This window comes from Manacus vitellinus, unplaced genomic scaffold (assembly GCF_001715985.3).
Source record: "Manacus vitellinus isolate BGI_N305 unplaced genomic scaffold, ASM171598v3 scaffold_27_pilon, whole genome shotgun sequence".
NCBI lineage: Eukaryota > Metazoa > Chordata > Aves > Passeriformes > Pipridae > Manacus > Manacus vitellinus.
The window spans coordinates 10250046-10261539 of NW_021940039.1; the positions used below are offsets into that span (position 1 = coordinate 10250046).

The 11494-nt window shown below is 56.6% G+C and overlaps 2 protein-coding genes across 2 annotated transcripts; one reads left to right on the forward strand and one right to left on the reverse strand.

Annotated features, from left to right (window-relative positions):
- Positions 1-1077: 1077 nt before the first annotated feature.
- Positions 1078-2112, reverse strand: CDC26 (cell division cycle 26). The gene is given in 4 exon segments (XM_029960611.1): positions 1078-1400; positions 1470-1534; positions 1536-1699; positions 2004-2112. Coding segments are annotated over 4 exon segments (507 nt in total). The 3' UTR covers positions 1078-1231.
- PRPF4 (pre-mRNA processing factor 4) lies at positions 2038-11372 on the forward strand. Its single transcript, XM_029960490.1, has 14 exons — positions 2038-2161; positions 2871-3048; positions 3745-3931; positions 4447-4534; positions 5245-5324; positions 5605-5698; positions 6531-6625; positions 6932-6990; positions 7616-7739; positions 8843-8932; positions 9449-9571; positions 9887-9994; positions 10080-10198; positions 10333-11372. Exons 1-14 carry the CDS (start codon positions 2111-2113, stop codon positions 10524-10526), a joined length of 1590 nt encoding a protein of 529 aa, XP_029816350.1. The 5' UTR covers positions 2038-2110; the 3' UTR covers positions 10527-11372.
- The last annotated feature ends 122 nt before the right edge of the window (positions 11373-11494 follow it).

Here is an 11494-nt window from a genome sequence, read left to right on the forward strand (position 1 = left end):
GGCCCTGCTGGGAATGCCAGGACAGCAGAGAATCCCCGATCATTCCATGTGGTGTCAGACAGGAAAGGCAGCTCTGCTCCAGGCCAGGCTGTGGCTCTTCCCAGCTGGAAAACAAACATTTAAGTTCTGCACATTCAGGGCATCTACAACACGTGAAGCCTCAGTGTAACTAAAATCCAGTCTGGAGCATTGCTTGGGACACTGAAAAACCAGAACTGGAGCTGTCCTGGAAGATGGTAGAAAACAGCTCCTAAATTCCCTGTGGGTGTCCTGGTGCAGGTCCCAGGGTTGCAGGGAGCAGGGTTTCCTAAACACCACCATCTGCTCAGATTTTATAAGTTGGTTCCTTCAAGTCCTCTCACTCTGTGCCAGAGTCTGTCCCCTCCTCTGTGGGGCTCTGCCCCCAGTCTCACCTTCCAGAGCCCAGGCACTGATGGGGGTAAATCCAGGGATGTGCCGAAAAAATCACTCTGCCTTTGGGCTTTTCATCCATAAGGAAATACTTGGTGATCTTTGATGCAAGCAGTGACAGTCCCTGGGGCTCCATTCCCAGGGTGACAAACCAGGGCAGCTGAGGTGACAGAGGTGGAAGGAGGAACTGTAAAGGAAAAACTGCTTAGTCAGGAAACGTGGGATGTCATTCCATCATATCCATGTGCCCAGTGCAATATCCAGGTGTGCAGCCATTCCCTGCTCAGGGCCCAGCTGTGACACGGATTGGGAAGCAGCTCTGGGACACGTTTAACAGACACAGGGGATTCTTTCCTGCCTCCTCAGGAGAGGGCAGGGCAGCACCTGGAAGCAGAGCCTGAGCACCCAGAGCTGTGGAACCGCTGCCTTCAACCCAAACCACCCATCAGACACCTCCCAGGACCTTCCCCTCGGTGGGCAGGGCTGGAGGTTCCCATGGAACATCCCAGGGGCTGGTTTACGATCAGCAAATCACCCGATCCCCGAGGATCCTCCCACAGGGTTTTACCTCCAGGTGTTCCCATTTCCAGCAGTGCTTAACAATTAACACGATTTAACAATCGTGTGCTTGTTATGATGGTTTTTGTTTTTTTTTTTTTTTAAAAAAAAAGGACGTGTTTATTTAAAACAAAACACTGGGCCAAGAGGGGCGTTCATGGGTGTGTTAACCGAACTTAAAAAACTAAGGCAACCGAAAAGGGAGAGCGCCGAGGGGGGAGGCCGAGGCCCCTCGGGCGGCGCTGCGGCCCCGGCGCCGCGCTCAGAACTCGAAGGTGCCGAAGTGCGCGGTCCGCCCGCCGGCCTTGGGCTGCGGTTTGTAGCCGATGCCGCGTCGTTGATTGAGCTGCTCGCGGCTTTGTGCTCCGTGCCGCAGCGCGAGCGCCTGCGCCTCCTCCCCGCCCGCCCGCCGCTCCGCCTCGTCCGCGCTGCTTCCTGCGGGCCCTGCGGCCGACGGGCCGGTTCAGGGCCGGGGGCGCTGCCGGGGCGCCGCGCCCGGCCCCGCGCGCACCTCCAGCTCCTTCCGCACGCTCTCGACTCCTCGATGTCGTCCAAGCTTCAGCTCCCAGCCGCGTCGGCTTCCGAAGGAGCACGCGGCACCCGGCACCGGGATCGGGATCGGGATCGGATCGGATCGGGCCCGGGAACCGAGCCCAGTGCGAGGCGAGCTCTCCCGCGCCGCTCAGCGCTTCCGCCACTCCTCCCGGTGTGCCCCCGCGTGGTCCGCGCCCTTAGCGGGCATGCACCTCCCGGCGTGCCTCGCACGAACCCGCCCCCTCCCTGCACACCTCCGGCCGTGCCTTGCGCGCTCCGCCTTTAGCGGGCAAGTGAACCTCCCGGCGTGCTCCGCGCGCCCCGTGCTCAGCCGCTCCCCGCCACATCCTCCCGGCGTGCCCCTCGCGCCTGCTGCTGCTGCGCCCTGCCCGCCACCTCCCGGCGTGCCTCGCGCGTCTCACCCTTAGCGGACAACGCGCCTCCCGGCGTGCCCCGCGCTCAGCGCTCCCCGCCACACCTCCCGGCGTGCATCGCGCGACCCGGAAGTGCCCGTGAGGCGCTGGATGCCGAGCGCGTCCAGTCCCATTCCCGTCCCATTTTCCGTTCTTTTCCCGTTTCCTCGTGCTGTTCCCGGTCCCCGTTCGCCATGGCCGCCGCGCGGGCTCCGGCGGCGCGAGCCGGGGCCCGGCCCCCCGAGGTGGGGTGTGTCCGGGCGCGGGGCGGCCCCGGGCCCGTTCCCCGCAATGTGGCGGCGACACCGCTGGAGGGGCCGCGCAGGGGGTCGCGGCGGCTGCTGCCTGTGGGGTTTTGCGGAGCCCGCCGGAGCCGTTCAAAAGGCCGGGGCCGGAGCGCTCGCGTGTTTTCCTGCATGTTTTTTCGAATCCTTTAATTTTTCCCATGGAGTTGTGCCGCCTCTCGGCGGGGGAAGGAGCTGGGCACTGCTTACCTTCACCCGCCTTCCAGGAGCTCGGAGACGGCTGTGCTGGGGCTCAGTGGGAGGAGGAGAAGCCTCGTGTTCTAAAGTTTCGTCAAAAAACAAATCCCACAAGGCCTTAAACCCGAGCTCCGTGCAGATAATAAACAAGGACACAGCACAGCCTGATGGATGCAGTTTAACGTGCCATTATACTTTTGCCCTTGGGACATAAATAACCTCACTGTCCAGGGGCTGCTCCATCCCTGGAAATGTCCAAGGCCAGATTGGAGCCACCTGGTCGAGTGGAAGGTGTCCCTGCTCTTGACAGGGGTGGAATGAGATGAACTCTTTAAGTTCCCTCTCAACCCAACCAGTGTGTGATTCCATGAAACCCCATTCCAGGGCCTCTCCATGTTTCACACCCCATTTTCCCTGGCACAGCCAGGCTGTTTGTTGTCTCTTTGTACCCAAACTGTTCGTGTCCCTGCAGCCCCCCAAGGCCAAGCCCACCGAGGAGGGCGATGCCCCCCCGGCCAAGAGAGCCCCGATCTTCTATGGGAGCCTGGAGGAGAAGGAGAGGGAGAGACTGGCCAAGGGGGAGCCAGGGCTGCTGGGCAAGGAGGGCATGAAGGCTGCTCTGGAGGCTGGGAACATCAACATCAGCAGTGGTGAGGATGGAAACACCCTTTGTTTTATTCCCTTCGTGAAATGTGACACTTCCAAGTGCCTGTTGTTATCCCTCCTGTCAGATGTGACACTTCCCAATGTCTCTGGGCACCATCTCAGAGCAGGAACAGGATGGGCCCCTTGGATCTTCCCATGTGGGAGGGATCCAGTGGCAGAGCCCTGGAACAGCTGCCCGGGGAGGTGTGGAGTGTCCCTCTCTCGGGACATCCCAAACCCACCTGGATGTCACCTGCTGTGGGTGACCCTGCCTGGGCAGAGGGGTTGGGGTGAGTGGGCTCCAGAGGGCCCTTCCAGCCTGAGCTATCTGTGATCCAGTGATTCTGTGATCCTGTATTTCCCTGTTTCTCCCTGTGCTCCCTGGCGGCTTCCCTGTGATCCTGAGATCCTTGATGTCTCCCCTGTGCTCCCTGTGTTCCCTGGTGGCTCCCCTGTGCTCCCTGGTGGCTCTCTGTGTTCCCTGGTGTCTCCCTGTGTTCCCTGCTGGCTCACTCGTGGCTCCTCTGTGCTCCCTGATGGTTCCCTGTGCTCTCTGGTGTCTCCCTGTGCTCCCTGATGTCCCACCTGTGCTCCCTGGTGGCTGCCCTGTGATTGTTATCCTGTGCTCCCTGGTGTCTCCCTCGATCCCTGGTGTCTCCCTGGTGTCCCCCCTGTGCCCAGCTGCGTTTTCTCTGTGCCAGGGGAGGTGTTTGACCTGGAGGACCACCTGAGCGAGCGCCAGGCCGAGGTGCTGGCGGAGTTCGAGCGGCGGAAGCGCGCGCGGCAGATCAACGTGTCCACGGACGACGCCGAGGTCAAGGCCTGCCTGAGGGCCCTGGGGGAGCCCATCACCCTCTTTGGAGAGGGGCCTGCAGAGCGCAGGGAGAGGTGCTGTGTCTGCTGGGGGGCACCCCGTGGCTACTGAGTTCCTGCTGTTTTCCTGGGAGAGCTGGGGGTGTTCAGCCTGGGGAGGAGAAGGATCCAGGGAGACCCCTTCCAGTGCCCAAAGGGGCTCCAGGAGAGCTGGAGAGGGACTTGGGACAGGACAAGGGAAAATGACTTCCCACTGCCAGAGGGCAGGGCTAGATGGGATATTGGGAAGAAATTGTTCCCTGTGAGGGTGGGGAGGCTCTGGCACAGGTTGCCCAGAGAAGCTGTGGCTTGCCCCATCCCTGGAAGTGTCCAAGGCCAGGTTGGATGGGGCTTGGAGCAACCTGGGCTAGTGGAAGGTGTCCCTGCCCATGGCAGGGGGTGAATGGGATGAGCTTTAAGGTCTCTCCCAACCCAAACCAGCCTGTTAATCTATTCTAAGAACCCCAAGGCAGAAGGAAGGTCTCACTGATGATTTGTCAGGTGAGCTGAGGAATCACTGACTAAATCCAACTTCACGTGTTTCTTCCCAGGTTGAGAAACATCCTCTCAGTGGTCGGCACAGACGCGTTAAAGAAGACCAGGAAGGATGATGACAGGTCAAAAAAGTCCAAAGAAGAGGTAAGGGGGTCTCCTGTCCTCTCAGAGTTGAGGGAGAGATCTGGTCTCTGGTAGATCCAGGCCTCCTGGTTTTGGTCAGTGTGAGGATTCTCATGTCATCCCTTCAGGCTTTTCCTGTGTTCTCCCTTTTAACAGACCTATGGCAATGTTTGGTCTCAGTGAGGAGCACCAAGTGTGGTTTGCACCCCCAGGCCAAGTTCTGAACTGCACTCAGTGTGCAAACCAGGAGAGCAGGTGTTTGGGCTCTCACTCACCATAGCAGGTTCTTTATTCTTGGTTGTCTTCACACTTGGGAAGAAAAAAATATGTTCCTACTGCTGCATCTCTTTCTCCCTCTGATATTCTTTCTGCCTCTGTCTCTTCTGAGTCCATTTTTCTGTATTATTTTTGAGCTGTGCTTTAAGAAATAATTCCTACAGCTCTGGGCTCTCTCTTTACTGGGTGATGTGTAAAACAGGAGTTATGTGTCAGTAAGTCCAACCCAATCAGTGTTCAGTTGGAATGTTCCTGGCAGTGTGTCAGGATCGGATCCATAGGGCAGAGACTGTGGTTTATCTCTCTTAATCCCTTTTCCTGGGGCTTATACTGATGCATAATGGCCTTAAAAAGGGGCCAGAGCCCAGCAGGGTTTGGGAGCAGGTGCTGTGAGGAGGCAGCTGAGGGGAGTGAGCGGAGGAGCTTTTCCATCACTTTTATTCCTGTTTTTACAGTATCAGCAAACCTGGTACCACGAGGGCCCACGGAGTCTGAAAACAGCCAGGCTGTGGCTGGCAAACTACTCCCTGCCCAGGTGAGAGGGAACTGCACAAATGAGGAGGGACATGCAGCCATTTGTCAACTCCAAGGGCTGATCCCACTGTGGGCACCACTGGAAAGCCAAGGAGTGGGGAGCACACACTGGGAAGCAACTCCAGAGAGCCCAGAGCTTGAACTCTTGGGGACTGATCCTGCATTAGCCCAGTTTGGGGGAGGAGGAGGAGGGCAGGGCCTGTTTGCAGAGCAGGGAAGGGGGAATGCAGGGAAGGGGGGATGCAGGGAAGGGGCTCATCCCTCCCCTGTGCTGTTCCCAGGGCAGCCAAGCGGCTGGAGGAGGCCCGGCTGCTCAAGGAGATTCCCGAGGCCACCAGGACATCCCAGAGGCAGGAGCTGCACAAATCCCTGCGGGTATGTTGGGCACTGCCCTCCTGCTGTGATCCTGCAGAGAGCTCAGCAGGAATTGAGCTGCCCCAGGTGCACCCTGGTCTCTGAACTGTTGGGAGGCTCTGCTTTTCCTCTCTCCCTGTCTGTGTAAAGCACGTTCTGACTCCTGCACGGTGATCCAGGGAGATGGATTTTGTCCCTGTGCATGGCAGAGGGATCAGAGACATCCCTGCCTTGCCTTACCACTTGGCTGTGAAGCTAAAGGAATGTATTCCTGGCTTTGGCTGGGTTTGGCTGGCTGGGAAGGGACATAAAACCCTGGAGATCACACCCAGCTCCGTGGGACAGAGCATGGCTGGGATGGCTCCCAGGTGCCCTTTCCGAGCACACTAAGCCAGATTCCCAGCTTAACCAAGCAGAGGCTCAGGCACAGCATGTGCTGCCCCCCTAATCCTGTTTACTCCAGAGCCATCAGCTGCCAGAGGATTTGCTTCTCCCCTCCGTGCCCTACACTGCCTGTCCATCTGTCTGGTTGGGTTCCTTGGATGAGTTGTGGAAAGAGGGCAAACTCCAGGCAGTTCTGTGTCAGGGCTGCAGAGCTGGGGGCTGTGGGGACAGGTACCATGGGTGGCCCTGGGGGGCTGAGCTGAGCCCCCAGGCCGTGCTGGCTCCCCTGGGCCAGGCTGGCCCTGGCCCTCCCACGGGGAGCTGCAGCGGCTCTGAGGCAGCTCCTCCCTTGGAATGTGACTTTCCAGGGGCCTCTGCCTCCTCCTGCACACAGGCTTTGGCTTTGGCTGGGCCTTGCTCTGGGCTGGCTGTACTCCAGTCATTGATTGTTTTCTTTGTGTTTTTACAGTCCCTCAATAACTTCTGCAGCCAGATCGGGGACGATCGCCCGCTGTCCTACTGCCACTTCAGCCCCAACTCCAAGCTCCTGGCCACAGCCTGCTGGTGAGATCTCTGTGGCTGCACTGCTTTAGGGGCTGGATGAGCACAACAGGGAAGGACAGGGGTGTTCTTGGAGGTTTGGGAATCGTGAGAGTCCAGAAATGTTTTTATTTCCTATTCTGAGTTCTTGTCACTTCGTTTTAGAGCTGAGCAGAGATTTCAGTCTGAGCCTGTTGGTTTCTGTGCTGGTTGCCCAAAGTGTGTTGCTATTTCAGTCACTGCAGAACCCCCAGAGTGGCTTTGCAGCTCTGTTTGATCTGTTCCTTGACATTCCTGTCTCCACTGACATCCATTCCTTGCGTTCCACAGGAGTGGGCTGTGCAAGCTCTGGTCTGTGCCCGACTGCAACCTGGTTCACACCTTGCGAGGTACGAGCAGCCCTCACTGAGGCTCTTGGCTTGGTGCTTTTGTTCCTCTCTGGGCTGAGCTCCCACATCTGAATTACTTTGTGACTCAAAATATCCGATTTTGGCAGATTTCTTTCCTACTGAGAGCATCACTGGGGCTCGGGAGCCTGGGAATGTGTCAGATAATCATGAGGGAGAGCTGGGTTTGAGCTCAGACCTCAGCCCTGAGTTTGCTGTTTCTGGTTCTGAACAGTCTCTTGTTTGGTTTCAAAACCTGGATTTGATTTTTGAGTTATACACACCAGCAGTTTTGGGCAGGTCATTTGACAACAGTGAGGTTCTTTGAGCAGTGGTCACAACTTGGACTAAATACAAACGTGAGCACAAATCTCCTGATTCATATGTTGAATTTTCACTGCCCTTTGAGTGTTACAAACCTCAGTGTTCTATGCTCTGACCTGGGGCTACTGGAAGTGCAGTTTAGCTGTTGTCAGGAGAGGTGTGACTGGGGGTTTCAGGACATTGAGGACACAGGGAAAGTGTTCACTGGCTCCTGACTCCTCAGTAATAAGGAAATGCTGCTTTTCTGAAGAGCCAGCCAAGATCACAGGGCAGATTCTGAGTTTTGGTTTTCCTTTCCCTTCAGGACACAGCACCAACGTGGGAGCAGTTGTGTTCCACCCCAAAGCCACCGTGTCCCTGGACAAGAAGGATGTCAGCCTGGCCTCGTGTGCTGCTGATGGCTCTGTCAAACTCTGGAACCTGGAAAGGTCAGAACCATCCCAGGCAGGCACAGCTGCAGCACTGCTGCTCTGGGGTTATCTGTGTTCCTAAACATCAGGCACTGACCATCCTCCTGCAAATATGACCTCTTCTTGTGGCTATCCCACTGCTTCAGTATGTGCCACCTCTTCCCTGGGAAGAGAGATCACCCTGGTTAGGGAGTCAGGGTGAGGGAGATTGAAAGGAATTGAGTCAGAATTGCTGGGGGGGATGGATGGGAGGCTTGGGGATTGTTTCATTCTGACCTTTCGTTCAGGAGAAAATTTCCCCTCTCGGATATTAAGAAATGAACTTTTGAGTGATTGGAAAGCACCAGGGTTCAGAGAGGGACTGACCAAACACACAGCCAGGCACAAAAGCTTCAGCCTGTGCTGAAAAGCAGTGGCTGTCCCTGCACAGTGTAGTTTTGGCAGATGGGCAGCATCTCAGGCCTGTGAGGAGGAGGCTGGTGGAGGTACTGAGCCCCAGCATCACCTGCAGAGCACCCAGGAAGGGCAGGCAGCTCCCACATTCCCAGTTGTTTATCCTTGGCTGAAAATCACCATTTCTAGCAGCAGAAGTGCCCTGTGCAAAGGGACAGGGGGTCGTTGGCCTCATGTGATCACATCTCTTAATTAACCAGTGGAAAGAAAGTTAACTGCTGTTTGGGTCATCTGCTGAAGGCTCCTGACCTGCTGCCTCTCATTTTGGGAGAATAAATGTTCACTCCATCCCACCTCCCTGCAATCCCTCAGAACAGCAGGATTTGCTGCAGTTTGGGATGTTCTTTGTGTTCTCAGTAAACTCCCAGCAGCTCAGGTAGTCTGTGGTTTGCTTCTGCACTTCTGAAGTGCTAATGACAAGAGAATTGTTAATTTTCCAGAATAATAATCACCATCATCATCCCAGGAGAGCTTCATAACCAAGAGGAGTGGATGGAGGGTTCCACTCAGAGCTTTAGGAGCGGGAACCAAAGGCAAATACAGAGTTTTTACAACTGTGATGTTCGTGTGTGGTTTGATTTGATCAGCAGATCTTTTGCTGCCTCACAATGTGTTTGCAAAGGCCTAGCACCTCTGGCCAGTGCCCAAAGGGTTGTTGTGTGTTTCAGTGATGAGCCCATGGCAGATATCGAAGGACACAGCATGAGAGTGGCCCGTGTGATGTGGCACCCGTCGGGGAGGTTCCTGGGCACCACCTGGTACGGACACTTGGGGATTTGCTTCCAGCATGACCATGGGCTGTCCCACTGGTGGCCCAGTGGTGCCAGGGCTCGTCCACAGCAGAGCCTGACACGGGCAGGGCTTGGCCATTCCTGACCACAGCTGGGCTTGTTGCAGTGTCAGTAACAGGGATTCCTTTCCCTGCCCCTGTGTGAGACACTGTTGGCGCCCAGCTGGAAATAAAATGCCCCCAAAGTTAGTGAAATATCCTTTATTCTCCTTGGAGATACATGGAGTCCAGAGGGGAGGTTTAGGTTGGATATTGGGGAAAATTTCTTCAGGGAAAGGGTTGTCCAGCCCTGGCACAAACTGCCCAGGGCAGTGGGGGAGTCACCACTGGACGTGTCCCAAAAACATGGAGATGTGGCAGCTGGGGACACGGGTTAGTGGTGAGCACGGCAGTGCTGGGGGAATGGCTGGACTTGATGATCTTGGAGGGCTTTTCCAACCTTAGTGACTCCATGATTTATCTGACAACTGCCTTGTTTCTGCAGCTACGATCACTCGTGGCGCCTGTGGGACCTGGAGGCGCAGGAGGAGATCCTGCACCAGGAGGGGCACAGCAAGGGGGTCTATGACATCGCCTTCCACACCGACGGCTCCCTCGCCGGCACCGGGTGGGTTGGCCTGGGACTGGGGCTGGGGCTGGGTGGGACATGTTACCAGAGATGTCTGCTGGAGGAATGGCTTCCCACTGCCAGAGGGCAGGGTTAGATGGGATATCGTGGAGAAATTCTTCCCTGTGAGGGTGGTGAGGGGCTGGGATGGAATTTCCATGGCTGACCCACCCCTAGGAGTGTCCAAGGCCAGGTTGGATGGGGCTTGGAGCAATCTGGGATCATGGAAGGTGTCCCTGCCCATGGCAGGGGGGTCGAATGAGATGGTCTTTAAGGTCCCTCCCAACCCAACCGAGCCTGTGACTGTGATTCCAGCGGCCTGGATGCCTTTGGCCGGGTGTGGGACCTGCGCACAGGGCGCTGCATCATGTTCCTGGAAGGTCACCTGAAGGAGATCTACGGGATTAACTTCTCCCCAAACGGGTAAGAAGGGAGCTGGTGAGGTTTACGTGGGAGCTCCCAGTGCAAACCCCCTTCCCCAAAAACTGCCCTTCCTCCCCCTGGGCAGGTACCACGTGGCCACGGGCAGCGGTGACAACACCTGCAAGGTGTGGGACCTGCGGCAGAGGAAGTGCATCTACACCATCCCTGCCCACCAGAACCTGGTCACCGGCGTCAGGTTTGAACGTGAGTGTCTGCTGTTCCTGATCCCTGCCCCTCCAGAGCAGCTCCAGCCACACCTGCAGGGCAAGAAGGGCCTGTGCTGGTGAGCTGAGCTTTGCCATGTTTCTATTTGCAACCCCTTTCCTCCTCCTCTGCAGCCAACCACGGGAACTTCCTGCTCACGGGCGCCTACGACAACACGGCCAAGATCTGGACCCACCCTGGCTGGTCCCCCCTGAAGACACTGGCAGGGCACGAGGGGAAGGTGATGGGCCTGGACATCTCCCTGGATGGGCAGCTCATTGCCACCTGCTCCTACGACAGAACCTTCAAGCTGTGGACAGCTGAGTAGCTCAGAAGGGCTGGTTATGAACTGGGTTAATGGTTTTCAATTGCTTTTTTATATTAAAAAAAACCCCCAGGAATCAGCAGTTCCAACGTGTGTCCAGCAGCTGCAGTCACGGCTGCTCTGGGGGTCAGGTGTGTTTGAAGCACCAGTGTTGGCCAGGGCTTGGCTGGAGTCAGCTCTTGGGTGATGTTTTCCCACTTTTAGGACTGGTTTTATACTGCAGACACCACTTCCTGCTGTACCTTGGAAATGATCCATCTGCTGCCACCCTCCCTCCCAAGCCAGGCTCCCGGGTGGGGGACACACAGGTGTCCTCCAGCCTGTGTTAAACAACTGCAGTCCCCACAGAGCACCTCAGGGTTGGTGTGTGGGGCAGCCTCTGTTCCTGCCCTTCTGACCCCCCGTGTTCCTGAGCCTTTGGTACACTCTGCCTGCAGACTGGAGTTGCATTTAGGGACAGGCAGAGGAGCTGTCAGAGGGGGAGGTTGTGTCCCCCTTCCCCTGCCTCGGCAGGGGTGTCCCTGGATGGAGATCTGCATCCCCTTGGATTCACTCAGGGGAGTCAGTGAATCCTGGCCTCCCCAAGGCCAGGGAGGTTTTTCTTTCCCTTGTACCCCCTCGTGTCCCACTCCTTGGGCTGTCCCATGGACTGGGAGTTGCAAATCCCTGTGGGCATTTCCTGTTTCAGTTCTGCTGTGTCTCACCCGAGGTGATACAAAGGTCATTCAGTGTAGGATTGTCTTGTTCTACCTTACCCTGTGGGGAGCTTTCCTCCTTCTTGTTTGTTCTTTAAACTGAGGTTTTGCAAATGTTTTGTCCTGGAAAATCAAAACACGTTTTGGATGTGCATCCTGGGCTATGAGTCTGACTAAGGAATGGAGGAATTACAGGAATTTCACAAAACACAGTTTGATTCCTGTCTGCTGTTGTAAAAAACAGCTGAGGAGAGGTGAGGACATGGGGTTTGTTCA